General features: G+C 46.0%; 1 protein-coding gene across 4 annotated transcripts in view; it reads right to left on the reverse strand.

The window, feature by feature from the left end:
- DTNB (dystrobrevin beta) overlaps positions 1 to 16,192 on the reverse strand; it is a 132,846-nt gene that overhangs the window by 64,766 nt on the left and 51,888 nt on the right. For all 4 annotated transcript variants that reach the window (XM_026844410.1, XM_026844407.1, XM_026844408.1 and 1 more), the window contains one exon: positions 6,838 to 7,004. In XM_026844410.1, coding sequence (XP_026700211.1) covers positions 6,838 to 7,004 — 167 coding nt within the window. The remainder of the gene's footprint in view (positions 1 to 6,837; positions 7,005 to 16,192) is intronic.

Below are 16,192 nucleotides of genomic sequence, written 5' to 3' on the forward strand. Positions count from 1 at the left end.
ACACCCCCGCTCCGAGCCTGCCCAGGCAACAGCAGCCGCTTGCCCACCACTAGCACTGCTGGATTTTTACCATCTTCCTCCCCAGCTGTTCGTCTTGCTTCTTCCTGACTTTATATTTGCAAATAGCTGGGGGCAAACTATGTTTTATGAAGAATCTGTAACTTCTGTTCCAACAGGATCTCTGTCAGTTTGGAACTGGGATGTACCGCTGCAAAATCCCCGGTGTTAACAAATTCCAACTCTAAATAAAGAGTTAAAACTAATAAAGGATTTCAGACTTTGAAAAAGGTTTCACACATCCCAGAGACCCATTTACAGTCTCATTTATCTTCACCTTTAGAGGGGAAAACAGTCTGGTGTGCCTTTCCTTTCAGGGGCTTTCAACCACTTCTCGATTCCTTCTGCTACTGTAGAAGCCTGGCACCAAGGTGCTGCTCTCCCTCAGCTCCATCCGCCCGCTCTCCGGGGAACGGCGAGCAGACAATCCGTTTTGGTTTACTCCCTGTAGGGGCCCGGTCTGTGACTCAGCAGGATTTACACCATTACATCAGGCCGATGAGCCAAAAAAAGTCAGGCACGTCAACAAAATACCTGCTCTTCATTGGGACACAACCTTTCAGCAACCTTCCTGGTTTTTCCTCGGAAAGGTTGCGTCCTATGGCAACTCTCTTTCCCCTTTCATCTCACTGCCGAGGCGTGGGTGAAAGGTTTCTTCTCCGCATTACTCCAAAAGCTTCCCAGGAGGCAGGTGTCAGCCCGGCTCTGGCGATGCGCCCGCGGCGCTCTGCAGCTCTGGATCCGTCAGCTGCGGCGTTTCTTGTGGAGCTCCTGCTTCTCAGCACAGCAAATCTTCAATTTTACAGCCTGAGACTCCCTCTTCTGCGAGCTCTCAAGCCTTTTATGTATCTATGTACACACCCATCAGTGGAGGATACTTCTCTTGTTCCCAAGTCTAGCAATAAATACTCAAAAGAAACAATTTCTGTTTCTTTTTCACCATGCATAGAATAATCAAACTTGTGAGAAATGTTTGCCACCGGTGACTGTGAGTGTTTAAGGAATCAATGAATCTTCTGATCAGTGACTATGCAGTTACGAGACATCCCAGTGGATCCCCTTCCTTTTGAACTGGTTATCTGAGATATGTTTCTGGGTTTCCTGCCTCCTCAAACACCTGTGAAGTTCAGAGTCAGAGGCGGGCGCTGAATTATGTATGAATCCAGCTACCCAGAACTGTTTCTAACCCATCACTTCCACCACCTTCTAGGTGACATGTTTTAATAATTTTTCCAGCTGAAGAAGAAGCGGAGGCCAGGAGGGATCAGGTGAAGATTGTAAGAGTTGTCCTTCTCCAGGCCCAGCGCTGGCGCTAAGCTGCAAAACAACGTTCCTCAGTGGTGCCACCGGGGCTCAGAAGCAGCACCGGTCAAACACAGTTTTCATCACCCAAATCAGTGTCTACCCACCAGCAAGCATATCTGGCTTCTCCAGGTTCCAGAGGAAGCTCAAAAAAAAAGTAAAATAAATACTTCTGAGAGGCTGGAATGTTTGTTCTCTTTTGTAACGTAGGAAGCTGAAGGAGAGCCTGGCTCTGCACTGTACACTCTTCAGGTGATTTCACATCCCCTTGCACAGCCCCAAGGTAAGGCTGGAATACCTTCCTGATTAACCCCTAAATCACCCTCCCCCTGGCACTTGTCCTCACTTAGAATCGATGCAAGCCAAGCACTTGGGCTTTGGTTATCTCAGTAAATGCATCACCGATGCGTCAGTCAAGGATTCTACGTTTTTCCTTAATAAACAATCACGTTTTTATCCGAGTTATAAGTAAAGCATGAACGAGATGTAACTTCCGTGGTGCTGCCTGCGTAAGCGTGCCACTAGCCGATAAAAGTCATTTGAAGTGCTAGAACAACTGTACAACTAATTTTTCCTGGGCGTGCAGAAGGCAGAGCCAGGACGGAGCGCGCTGTGCGGGGCCGGCTCTGAGCGTGGCGCTTCGGCCTGGGCCGTCAGGAAAAATACTGCAAAGGGACCTCCCAAAAAACCAGGGCAAGTGCTGCGTGTGTTGGGCCTGAACCAAGTTTACACACAATGAGTTGTGCCTGTCTGAGGATAAAGGAGTTGCCTGGATCCGCGCAGACACACAGGGCAGAGGTACATGCACCAGGTGCACGCGGACGGCTGCTTTCTGCTGGGAAAACCCACGTGTTATTGCCAGGCAGCCTTGAAAAACTGTGTTGTACGTGCCAAAGATGTGAGAAATCACCAGTAAAACTCAACTGTGATCTGTTAGAAAATCCACTGCATCTGTATTGTGTGTTGCCAGATGCTTTTCATTTCAGAATGGTTTATAGATTCTGCCTCTGTCCACCTGCTTTTCTATCAAAGGCTACATCTGCTAAAAAAAAAACCAAAACAAAACACCAAACTTTTATCACAGAATTAAAAAGCTGGAAACTACAAACTACGTGACTAAAAGTTGTCTTTCTACCTTGCTCTAATGGTCCATTTATAAATCGCATCCACCTCTACCAAAAGGGTAACAATCGTTACGATGGGCTTAGAGATCTGTAGGTGATAAAAACTGCTCTGAAACTTGCTGGGCAAGAACACTTGTTTGAAAATGAAGGTTTTAAAGCAAACTGTTTCCCTCCCCCTTTCCCCCCTGCTCTCCAATATCTGCCTCACGTCACCGATATTATAATACCCCAAACTACACAGGGTGCAGCCGCGCAGCCAAGGCAGCACATCCACCCTTCTGCACTCAACACGCGGAGGGAAGCAAACACTTTCCAAGCCAGCGCACAGGGAAATTCTGCCGGCAGAGAAACTGTGCTGAGCGGGCAAGCGGACCGAGGAGAAGGAGGCCAGTCGGGCATCCAGGGAAGGGAGAGCAGAGGGGGTGCCCCCAGCTGTGGGCAGGAGGTACCAGTCACCCCGACACGCCGGCGGCCGCAGCGCGAGGGCCGCGTGCCCTCTGCTGGGAAACCCGCAATGAGAAAAGGGCTTTTTGGTTTGGGTGTTGTTTTTTTTTTTTTACATCGTTTGGAAACAGGAGCCCAGGGGCTGGTGGGAGTCCACACAGACAGCAACGTGACGGGGATGCAGAGCGCACCCTTTCAGAGCGCCTTCCCTTTCGGCTCGTTTCTGGGGGACTGGATCAAAACACGCTCAAAGATTTTTAATAACTTTAAGGTAGGCTAAATGGAAAATTAAATGAACCAGAAATATGAGAGACATAATTCTGACAGCAAAATCTTATTAACGGCTACTTACAGTATTACTAGACTTTAACTCGGTAGATAAAAGGGGCTGCCTTTTGATTCAGATTCAATTAGTACCCGGTGTAACGACTTCCCAACGGAAGCCACAGATATTATCACTATAGAAACAACTAAACATTCGGTTTGTTGATACATACTCCAAAGCCACCATGTTAAGGTGCTCATAAATAACAAACATGCCATAATTTATAGCTGGAAGACGCTTTTAACTCAACTACAGTTGATAATAAGCCATCAAAACTTGCACCCTAGGGTATAAACCTTTAGGGCAATTTGGCTATTTTAACATTTCACCTGAAATTTATAGATGACAGACAGCTCAGGCTTAGCAGACTAAACAAAAAATAAACAAACAGAATGAACAGTGACTAATTGCCACGCTTTCAAAATGAGGGATTTGTTCTGCCGCGCGTACGTAACTAAATGACTCAGTGTTCAAGGTTATTTATTAAAAAACAAAATTGAAATAGCCCAGAAGGAAAAATTTGGAAAGTGCTTGAAGTCTTTTTGCTCCACCCCCAAACAGGCCTCGACAAGCAGTGCGCTCATGCAGCAAAATCTCTCTCAAAAATAGGTTTCTACCTGAACTGACATATATATCATATATATAAAATCCCTATAGTAATATCTGTACATTTATTTTTTAAAATCACTACGCTATGTGATTTATAGTATCCAAAATTATCAACTTCAGAATTTCAGGAAAAAGAATCTTATGAAAATACTTGTTATTAATGCTTATTCCGGACTTAGGGCTCCCAACTCTGAAAACAGACCCTACAAGGCTGAACTAGACTTGGCTGGATTGAAAATCCAGATCAAATAATAATTTTTTTTTAGTACCAGAGTACCGGCTACTCTCTGCAGATCTGGTCAGCAGGAGCCTTGGGGTCTTCACTCAAGAAATGACTGCTGAGGAAGCACAAGGGGGCCGTGCTGCCGCGGCGCCCCGGGCACTCACCGCCCTCGTGTTTTCACAAGTCTGAGGCTGCCGAGCCCGCCGAGCTCCTGCGCGGCCACGTGCCCCAGCCCGCCCTCTGCAGAGCTGCTCCCCAGGCACGGATCCTCCGCGGCTGCTTAGTCCCACCCGAGAACTTCCCGATCTTCTGTCCTGAACTGCATCTTGAAAACGGAAGCGACCCAGACCAGACACCCCCAAGCCCACTCCCTTTGCTGGGTGTCCCTCATCTTTTTTCAGGTTCAGCTTTGCCCCTCCGCCAGCGGTACCCGTCGCCCAGCTGAGGAAGGCAGAAGCGTCCCACTGAAGACTGACGTGAAAAAGAACTTCAGATTCCCTGACCTCACCCAGTGATGGATTTCACTGCCATTTAACTAGTGATACAGTCCAAATCCCAAACTAAGATCTATTTTTTCAGACTAATTGTCGTAAAATTAACACACAAGACTTGCAAAGGTTAAAAAAAGATTAAAAGAAAAAATCAGTAAGGGACAACTCTTAAAAGATCCCTCTTCCATGCTCAGTTTATAGAGCATAACCCAGTGTGTGGTAGTGGTTTATATATTCCTGAATTTCTCAGTCCATTTAAAACACTTTGTTGCTTAAAAACCCCAGAAAATAGTTGAAAAGGCTCAGAACTAAGTTTCTAGAGCTGGAGCCAAAAATATTAGACTACAGAAACATAAATGTTCATAATTTATGACTGCCTTATCACTTACTGAAATCCCTCAGATTTCTCCTTTTTTGTCCTCGATTTTGATCTTTTGTCTTTGCTTCACCTTTAGACAACCTTTAGCCTTTTAAATTCATCGTTCTTTGATGTGGATTCTGGCTATGCTGAAGAAGAAATGCAAATATCTCCGTCACTCTTCATGCCTTTTATTCCTTTGGCTTGTGTCCAGGCCTAACTCCAGGGTTGTACTATACAAACCTCCTACAAGCAGATTTATGCAAACACGACTTTTAAAAGTGTTCCTTCCATTTCACCTACTGCTGCGATTTCGTACTAGTAGGAGTTACACCTCGTTTCTGTGCAGAACAGCCAAATTTAACTGCTGTAAATTCGCCTCTACAGACTTCTGGATCAGTTGTTTTTACCTATCAATGTTTTCCTTAGATAAAATATTAAAATCTAGTCTCTTTTAAGGTTCCCAACTATCAGTATTTCCTTTCATAGATTCTTTCCTTTTGTTCTGCAGAAGCTCTGTTGCCCAGTATCTTCTCCTTCCCGTTCTGTGCTTCTTTTAGTGCTGCTTCTGCGGGAGCAATTCCCTCTTCCCCTTCGACACGGAGAGTACGGAAGGAAGCAGCTCCAGAGCCCCCACCTGGTCCTGATGGTGATAATCTGAATTCTGGGTGGCTGCACCCGTGGCAGGGGCCCCCCTCCCCTCGGGAGGTGCTGGGGAGGGCAGTGTGGTGCCCGCTGGGGCTTGTTGCACCCACCTGCACCGTCCCATGTCCCAGCGCAGCGACAGTCTGAACATCCTCCTTTTGCATTTACATGACTTGCACTCCTCCAATTCACATTAGATCTTAAAATCAAATTATTCTGTAGAGCCTAGTAAGAATCAACTGCCTCTGAAATTAATCCTGACCCCAAAGGGGATGACGGATTCACAGATCCTGGTACCAGGCTGGGGCCCAGCCCGTCCAACCAGACTCACAGCAAACACACGTCCAGAAGGAAAGAGCCACAATGCAAATACGCCTTTGTGTTCAAAAATCCAGACTGAATTCATATATACTTAAGGGGATAATAATCTACTGATAGTTCAGATTAAACATTCCAAAAGTTCATTACCCACACGGTTAAAACCAGGACAATATTCAAGACCGAATTTCCCTATCATTGCCTTACAACTACTGAATGGTATCGAGGCCCAATTTTCTAAATTAAACACTAATACCATAATGACTCTTCCTCATGAAGATAATTACTAATTATAATCCAATCATCACTTGAACTTCCCTTTGAATGAGTAAAAGGTTGGGCTTAATCTTTTGCCATAAAATAGGTTTTTATATCTCAAATTGTCTATTATTTCTTGAGATGTGATTACCACACAGTCATCGAACTGAATTGTTATTTCTCATATAATTTCTGTAAGGCTTTTTAGTTAAGAGTTTTCAATGCCTACGTTTACAGTTGTCAGGATGATGGCAGCAGGAAATTTTTCTCTTAAAGCAACGCTATCTTTAAAGATGCCCCTTGGATAAAGTTCCTTTCTAAGCACTGCGTTCACGCTAACACATTTACCTTTCTGGGGAGGAAAGATGCAACCTTTGAGTCCTTTTAGGCTAGAAGAGAGGAAAGTGTAAGGAAAGTAGGACTGATGTGGGGAAGAAAACACAGGTGTTAAGGCCTTGAGAAGGACGGTGCCGTCCTGTGTGCTTTAAACAGCATCGACTGCAACGACAACCATCAACAAACGAACAACAGCACTTGTAACAAAACCAGCACTTTGCCTATTTCTATGGTTTTTCTATGTGAAAAATTTTTAAAGTCCCGCTGCGCAGTCCTACTGTAGTAACTTTCAGAACAAATGCGTACAGAGGCGGTTGATTTCAGCACGACAAACAAAGGTGAGTTACCCAAGAGGAATGCTCCTTCATCTGATGCTGGTTGCTATGAGGCCCATTTGCATGGCCACGCCAAAAACAGTTTTGACAGAGCTGGTAGTTGTGGCACTGCTGGCATCGGTACCGGAAACCCATCATGCTCTCACACCGGCAGTACGAACATTCCACGGGATGGAAGACTTGGTGCAGATGGGGAAAAAAAACAAAACAAAACAAAAAAAAGCGAACTTTAGGAAAACCTCAACCGTCAAATTTCATTGGAGCTTCCACCACCCCCACCACCACCCCCCCCCAAGGTTCTTAACCACTAAACCGATTTGTTATGCTGGGCAGGGTCGTGGATCTGCAGTGCAGAGCAGGTAATTTCAGTGAGATCAGCAGTAAATTTAAGTTGATGATAACACAGCAGTTCCTTCTGACAGGTTCAGTGTTTTTTCCTCAGGTTCCTCCCTCCTCGGGCACCCCCCGACCCAGCAGAGCAGACTTCTCCACGCAAGCCCACCACCACTGAGAACAGGAGTGGACAGGGCAAGCAGAAAGGCCACAGTCACGGAGGTTCACGTCTGCTGAGGGAGATCACTCGACCCTGGAGTCAGCTGAGGGCTTGTCACAGGAGAATTCAGAGCACGATGGGCTTCTGCTCCGAGGCACCTCTCACCGAGGAGCTTCCCTGGCTCTGCCCCGACTGGGAGCTGCCTCTTGTCCCGCAAACTGAGGAAACTCCCAACGTACCTCTAAAGCTTAACATCCTGAGGAAAATTAAATTAGGTATGACATGCAGAGCCAGCATCAGAGGCAGGCTAAAAAAAAAAAAAAAAAAAGCAAAAAAAAAAAAAAAAAAAAAAAAAGCTTCTTCCCTGTTCTTCTACCCATGAACAAACAATCACAGACTTGCTCTATTTAGGAGAGAAATCTTCAGAATAAACAGAAGAGGGATGTGAGAATGAGGTAGAGGAGATATCTCACGATGTCAGATGCATCTCAAAAGGTGAGGCACAGGAAACAGAAGGGAAGGATGGAGGTCAAGGGGAATCACAGGAGCAAATGGTTCCACATTGCTGTGGGTCTAGAGCATAAGTAACCACAGACGGGTCTCCGTAACTGTGCTACAGAGAGCAGCTCACTGGCAGGTCAGTTGAAATCCTGAGATGTGTCATAAACTACTGAGAGATGCCAGACAAATAACGAGAGTCTGAAGTTTTGATCTATCATAAAAATCATGACTTAGCTGGTCTAACTGAGACTTGGTGCAACACTGCACGGGGCAGTGAAGGGAGAGACGCCGCTGCTGCGGGAAGGTTCAGCCCTCAGACAGTGCCGAGGTGTCTGCTGCCTCCAGAGCCCACCCAGACGCCAAACTGCTGAGCACACCCAGGTGACAACTAGAGCAACGACAGCCCGAGCAGTGACCTGACCGGGAAGGCCACGGGTAATTCAGCCAAGATGATAAATCGTGCCCTGAAGCTGGACTCGATGATCTTGAGGAGCCAGGGAAGGAGCTGGGAGTGTTGAGTGTGAGGAGGAGGAGGCTGAGGGGAGCCCTCATCCCTCTCTGCAGCTCCTGACAGGACATTGCAGAGAGGCCGGGGCTGGGCTCTGCTCCCAGGGGATCAGGGACAGGACAAGAGGGAACGGCTGGAAACTGCCCCAGGGGAGGGTCAGGCTGGGCAGGAGGAGAAAATGTTTCCCAGCAAGAGTGGTGCGAGAGTGGAACAGGCTGCCCAGGGAGGGGGGAGTCCCCATCCCTGGGGGGGTTTCAGGGCCGTTGGGATGAGCTGTGGGGGATGTGGGGTAGGGGAGAACTTTGTAGAGTCGGGCTGAGGGTTGGACTCGATGATCCCGAGGGGCTTTTCCAGCCTGAAGGACTCTGGGATTCTGGGATCAGGTGGATGACACTTTATTGTAGCCCCTACAACACCGTATAAAGTAAAGGACTTGATCATGGCAGGTAATTTCAATATACAAATGCCCATTGGGAATGGACTGCAGAGGAACTGGTGACTTCTTTTTCCAGTAGAGAAAGCAATAAAAAGGAAGACTTCTAAATTTGTATCAAACAGCAGAAAAGAACTGGATGAAGATGATGACAAGCGACCTTAAGTTAACATGCCAACAGAGTAGTCTTGTGAATTTTAGGAAACGGAGGAGAAAACGTGACTTCAATGCAGCAGCTTTCAGTAAACTTGTGAGAATTAGTAGGTAAGCCACAAGAAGAAATAATTCAAAGGGAAAAAATGAGTTAGGAGAATTGTCAGTTCCTTAAAAAAATATGCTAAACGAAGAAGCACGAACTATCTCAGTGCAGAGAAAAGAGCAGACTGTAGTAAAAGACTAACGTGGCTAAAATTTAAGAGCTCCTCAATAACCTAAAATTCAAAAAGCAGCCTGCAGAAGGGAAAACTGGGATAAATTATTAATGAGGGTTCAAATATTCAGAGATAAAGTTAGAAAAACAGAATGAGAGAACACTAGCAGGGGGTTTAAAAGGGGCACTACAAGAATTGTAATTATGATCCTTAAAAGGGTGTGAAATTCTACCTAACTACTGGCTTCTCATGTTATTTTAACCTGTATAATATGTACTAGAACAAATAATAAAGCAAAGTACTGTAAGCACCTGAAGACCAACAGAGAAATGAGCCATGGACAACAGTTGCCAAATCAACCTAATGTTTTCCCCTGACAGAGTAATTGACCTTGAAAATAGGAAACAGGCATCAAATGTCACCAATTTTTCGTCCTGCCTCGGTAATTCTTACAAAATTGGTCTCCCTTGGTACTCTCATGACAGAGGGAAATACACAGGAGATGAAAGGGCTGCAACTGGAACTTGGATGTGAATTCCACTGGAAGAAACAGAGAGCAGGTAATTGTCATAATGGAAAGATCTAAGGAGCAAAGAGCTTTATTCCAGGTCACACGCTGGTCAGTATTTTTCACAAACATATTGAACCATCATCAAAACTGTCTAATTTGGGGCACTGCGTTTCAAGGGAGATGCAGGTTAATCACATGTACAGGAGAAAGCAGTGGAACTGTCCCAACAACAGACAGCTGGGAGCAGCCTGCGAGAAGGTATCATCAAAGATGTGAGAGGTACTTACAAAAATAGCAATAATTCTCCAGAGACAGTGGCCAAAAAACAGGCACTTAAGAACTGCAATAAGAAAAAACTCATGCTAGAACATTAGGAAAAAACGTTCTCACCCTAAGAATATTTAAACAGTGATCTCAGCCCAGCTTGGAGTCCAAAGAGGTGTTGAAACTTTTTGGTAGAGGGTTTTAAGAAGCAGTGAGGCAAATCTTTCACGAACGCTTACACACCCTCGAGTTTGCCTTTGGAAAGAGAGATGGGTGAAGTCCCAGGTTGCCAAAGGCAGGTTTTTTGCCCCCCTCAGCCCTGCTCTCTCCCCCCGTGTCCTTTGTGCCTGTGGCAGGGCTGCTGCCTCCTGCTCAGCCAGCACAGTGGGTCACTACCTTCATGAAAGGCAATAAACTGGGCTCAGCCAACGGCAGCCGCCTCTGTCCACCTCCGTGTACCTCCGGATCTTGTCTCTCCTTCCTCCACCTTTCCAAAAATGTCTTTTATCCCCTCTGACCCCACGTGTTTAGAAGAGATTACTATTGATGAAAAGGGGACAACAGCACGACAGTGTCCTGAACCAAAAAAAAAACCCCAAACTTGGAAAAGATATGCTTGATTTAGGAAAGCAATAACAACATGCTGATAAAAACAAGACATGAGGCAAAATAACAAGGGTGACAGCACTCTGTGTACTGCAGAAAGCACGCTCTCAAAATGATTGATAAAGATTGGAACAATCGGTATCAGAGATTATTAGATCACAGGCAAAGGACTGGGCCATCAAGGTAGAAACCAGAGATGCACTGCTTGGCTTGTCTGTGGGGTTTTTTTTTTGTTTGTTTGTTTGTTTTTCTCTGAAAGTGATAAAGTTTATCTATGGATGGAAAACAAATCGGTGGAGTGGAACGGCACGCTCCCCCCGCGCCCCATACCAACCTGCAGCCTCCCCCTGGCAGGTGCCATTCCTGACCCAACGCAGATATTCCCCTTTTCCCACGGAATTTGGCAATTTCTGAATGTGATCAAATACATCACAAACTCCATTGCTCTTCCCCCTGCTCAGGCCCCTTCCCACGCTCCCATCTGCACAAACCCAGCCAGACCGAAGCTGCCAGGACATCAGATGAGACGACTCCCCACCACTGACGTGCCTGACTGCGGCACACGTGAGGCACCACGGCCCCTCCTGCCTGCGGACTGCAAGCGTTCGCCCTGTGCCCCGACCCATTTTCCTCTCTCCTTCCTACTCCTCCTTTCCTGCCTCTGAAATACTTGTTCTAACGGAAAAGCTCAGGCTCCCTTTCCTCTGCCTGGGCGATCCGAGCACTCCTGTTGCCAGCCCCTTCCCTTCTGAAGGTGGCCCTTTACCCGAGGCTCCCTGCCACATATGGCAGTGGGAGTTTTAAGCTTCTTTCCACTTTTCGTTGCATCCAAGTCTTCAGTCATTCCCTTTTCTGGCTGCCAGACTCAAACTTCCTTCTGAGTCTTTCTTGAGAGAGACAACCTGCTCCTTCCTCCCCTCCCTCCTCCCAGCAGCCAGTTCCCCACGGGAAATGCTGGAAGAGTTACAGGGACCGGACCAGGAACCCAATCCTCCTGCCCGGCTTTTCCTTTTTCTGACTCCCGATCACACATCTGTACGCAGCACGCTTTTGCTTTCCCTTCTCTTTCTCCAAGTGACAGAGTCGCTGTATTTCTGGTCCCTGCTGGGGGTGGGACACATGTCTCTGCCCCCCTCAGCATCGCTGGCTCTGCTCAGCCTCCTGCACCGCAGAGTATCCCCAACGGGAATCTCATGGCAAAAACAACCTTGCCCGTCAAAGCTGGGTCCTCTTCTCCTTTCAACTATGCCAGCCTCCAAAATCCTTCTCCTGTAACTGGTCTTTAACACTCTGCTAAAGCCTTAACGGTATTTTTGCCATCAGTATTCAAATGTTGAGTCTTCAGGTCACTATTCAAATCTCCTCTCCTTCCGTTCCCGTTTCTTCTCTGATCAGGACATGTTAAATTCTTCCAAATGGAAGCTGGAATGATGTGGTGTGACCTTTCTCCTCCTCTATCACACATATACTTCTCATTTGCCCCCTTCCACAAAGCTCCAATTGATGCAAAGACCTTCTTGTGCCACCTTGTGATTCACCTCTGACTTCCCGTAGCTATCCCTTCTTTATCATTATTTTCTTTGGTCTCTTCCCCTTGTTCTCCAACATCAAAATATTACACAAGATTTAGGTTTTCAGTTTCCAAGGACAAAAAAAAAAAATTTGACCCTATTTTCTTCTCTCACTCCAAGTTCCTTTTGTCTGGACGCTCACTGACCGCACGCTTGCTGTCTGATGTCCCTCTCCTTCAGTTCTGATCCTAAGAACTCCCTCTGCCTCTCACATTGCCGCAGAAGCTGTTCTGGTCAAAATCCCTCATTCCTGTTTCCCACCCAAGTGCAGGTATCTCTACTCCACCACCAGTCTTTGAGCTCCAAACCCCAAATCTGATCTTCCTCCTTGTCTTGAAATCTCCATATACTGTCCTGGCTCCGTGTATTCATCTTTTATCTCATATTTTTTAAATCTTATATTTTATATTTTGACTTTATGTGGGTTTTAATCTTCTGTTTTATGTTTTCACTGCTGATGCCAACACCCAGTCTCTGCTCTGTCCGGACAATGCCTTTCCCATGGGGGCATATGATTAAGGCTTCCAAAATATGATAGTAATATAAATCATAGATTGCTAAAATAAAATAATAAAGAAGAGTTTTAGAGGAAAATTGTGGATCGGTATTTGGGACATGTTGTTTCAAATTCCCCTAACTTTAAAGATACATGAGATTGTTAAGAGAGATGCAGGACTGAAAGATCAGAGACTGGCCTGGAACTGAGGAGCATATCGAGGTTGTCTGCTCACACGCGACAGAGAAATTCTGTAGGAAGAACAGTATGGATAATGAAATATAGAGAGAACTACGTAGGGGAGAACAGAGCCTTTATTAAATTGTGTAGGAGAAATTCCCAAAGACATTTAAAAAACTAGCTGGTAAGGGAAAATGAAAATATGACAGCTGTAAAATACAGGAAAGCAAAGAAGAGATTATAAAAGTAGAAAGCTAAAATATGATGAAGATGTAATCATCCAACATTTTCACACAAAACCACTTCAGGGAAAACCCGGAAAAAAAAAAAATCCCGCTGTTCAAAACTCTGGCTAAGACAGAATTACTGTTGGAGGAGGAATGCTCTGAAGAACTCGCCATGACTACAAATACAAACTTCTATTACAGTGTTCTCTTACACGTGGTACTCCCAGCGACACCTGTAAGCAAGACTTGGCTCTGTGCTGGCAGACACGGGGCAGCAATACTGATGTGTCCGCCCCTACCTGCTCCGTTCCACTCCCGCAGTGTGAAACACAGACAAGTGCTGCTGTTCAAAGCCCACAGAAAGCCCGTCGCTCCCAGCACCGCATTCCTCACAGAGCTGCCCGTGGTTCTACCAGAAAGTCATGGCTGTACGTGATGTAACGCCAAGCTCCGGGTTTCAACCCCGACTTTCAGATTGCTCTATGGAAACTCTTCAAGTGAGCAGAAAGAGAGCTCTTCCAGAGATTAACAGTCTTTGCTAAAATCCAGGGATGGAGCCCTGCTGAAGCGGCGGCGGGAGCAGGATTCCACACCCTCCCACTGACTAAAGCCCACCCAGACCTCCCTGGCCTAAATGAGCAGCTGTGAGTACACCCAAATGCTCTCGGGTCCTGTGTTCTGCTGCCAAAGCTCTAAACCAAAGCTGATCTCTGGGGCTGAACACGTTCTGCTTCACAGGCTGTGACCGCCGGACCACGTGGACCTGACGGTCACCTTCCCTGGTTCTGATGAACAGAGGAGATCTGGCACGTGCTACACAGCAGCCTACGTGGAACTCGCCCTTAAAATAATCTACATTCCACTGGGAAGCTCAGGGACCAGCGAAGCAGAGCAAGGCTAAAGCGCATTGGAAAATTTGCATCCAGAAAAGAAACGATGGGCTTAAAACCTCACAGGATAGCGCCAAGGTGCTGAGTCAGACGTTGGTTCTAACCAGGGCACGGAAAAACACGAGTGTATCACAAGACCTGGCCTAAGTGGTGCAAAGACTCCCGAGTAGCAGCTTCACATCTTCCTGCTCTCTGTCAAAAGGCTACATGGAGCTACTGACTGGCGCTAGCCAGGCCACCGCAGGCAGGACTGGAATATCTCTGCAGGGGCTTCGTTCTGTCACCACTCGTGTGTACAAGTGGTGCTGTGCCCCGCAGAGGGGTCTTGGTCTTCCTCATCAGAGCGATGTCACAGAATCACAGACCTGTCTAGGTGGGAAAAGACCTTGAAGATAATCCAGTCCAACCACTTACCTAACCTGGCTACAGCACTTGGCTCTTCCTTGCCCTTTTTAAATAGTTTCCAACTGGTCTTTAAGGGCCAGAGTCGACAATCAGAAGAGTTTTCCTTAACTTGTAACTTGGGCAGTGCAGGAAATTACCTGTTGCTGGTACAGAAGATTTTAATGCTACATTCTTCTTACTAAGCCTTGTGTCTGCCTACTGACAACCCAAGGACAATGCAGACCTCCATGGAAATGTCCAGATTCCCTAAAGTGAAAGCTGAAAAAATGTTGGCTCTTGAGTAATCATAAAAACACTGTCTCAAAATCGCAGTAAGGAAAGATGGAAGAGCAGTTTCTCGATGGATGTCAGCAACACATTGGGAGCAGCAAAGGACAGGCTGACTCGAAAACACGAGTTTCTGTCAATAAACTCCTTTACTACCGTCAGGATAAGAATGAAATAATTCTGGGTGCGTCTGTGAACTGCTATGGCATTTCTTAATGGAAATAAGAATAAGAATCCACAGAAACCTGGGGCAGCACAGAAAGCAAGCAAAACGTGCAAATAAGGCAATTCTGCGTCTGTCTTTCAGAAAAGGAAGGGAAATGGCAACACAACCCACCCAGACACCGAAAATACTGCTCAGCCCATGGGGACGCGAGGAGGGGAAGAAAGGGAAAGGGGTAGAGATCGGACACAGAGCACGAGAGCGGCCAGAGCCCCGCACCGACAGAGCGTGACCTTGGCCAACCTCCGCTCACCCTCCCACAAGCAGAATAATCGGTCAGAGAGAAGGTTAATGATGCCCCAGGTGCTTCAACATCCCTGTCAAAACGCAGCACATCTGGCACATCTTCCTAGGAAATCACCTTCCTCCTTTCAGGAAATGTGAGAAAGCCAAAAAAATGGCATGATCGCTGCAGTCCTGTGGATTTTTTAGCTTTCTCTTTTTCTTTGTCCCCTTTTTTCAAAGGAAAGCTGAAAATGAATTCCACTGCGGGGCTCTATTTTTCCTTGTGAAAAGTAAAAGACTTTCCCCAGCTAAGGCTGCTTAGCAGCTGCTAAACACAAGTTCTGTCATTTCAGGAAAGGCAGAAATTCTCAATCCCATTCAGAAATTATTGAAATTATTTTGATTTTTCTGAGAAAGTTAAAGATTTATTTGTCACAGAAGGTGGCCAAAGCCTGAGTTAGAATACCTGACTGGACAATGAGCTGACACAGTTAAAAAAAAATGTTATGGAACATTTTTTAATTGGGAAGTCCTAAATAGGAACTTCATTCTCCCTTCCACATGTTTGGTTTTAAATTGTATTTCAGGTCAGATACAATCCCTCACCCTTGGGACTCTATGAGCTAGAGAAGTATTTCTACAAACGTTAATATAAGCCTAAGGTAACAGCAAGGGCAAGGTTAAAAGCCAGATATTCTTTTCTATATCTTCCCTTTTGTTATAAATGGGAGAGGAAAAAAACAAACACCCCATAGCCTGAAGCCTTCTTCCACTGGCATTTACAAAGGGTCCCGTTTCTACAAAAGCGTAACTAAAGAGAGTACAACTCCCGCACAAAAACATGCTGTTACCGCGCGGGGCATTAGCATCTAAATCGAGATGATTGCTCTCAGAAATAACATGCTGGCCTATTTGTTTTCATCGATACTAGCAATCCATGGAGTTTATCTGATGCCTTGAGAAAGGAGGGATGTTATTTGTGGTGGTTTTTTTCACCTGTAAATGTTATTTCAAGAAAAAACCCAAACTCAGTTCAGATCTTAACTGCCTGTTGCTTGTATCAGAGTTGAAAAGACAACCAAGGAAATTGCAGGATTTGGGGTTTTTTTAAAGGTGTCAACTGAGGTGCTCAAGTGCCTCTGAAGTAACTCAGTAGTGATTGCCAGAGCAATTAATAAGAATATTTACAAGCTGTG

Source organism: Athene cunicularia (genome assembly GCF_003259725.1).
Source record: "Athene cunicularia isolate RWA chromosome 3 unlocalized genomic scaffold, athCun1 chr3_part1, whole genome shotgun sequence".
NCBI classification, from domain to species: Eukaryota; Metazoa; Chordata; class Aves; order Strigiformes; family Strigidae; genus Athene; species Athene cunicularia.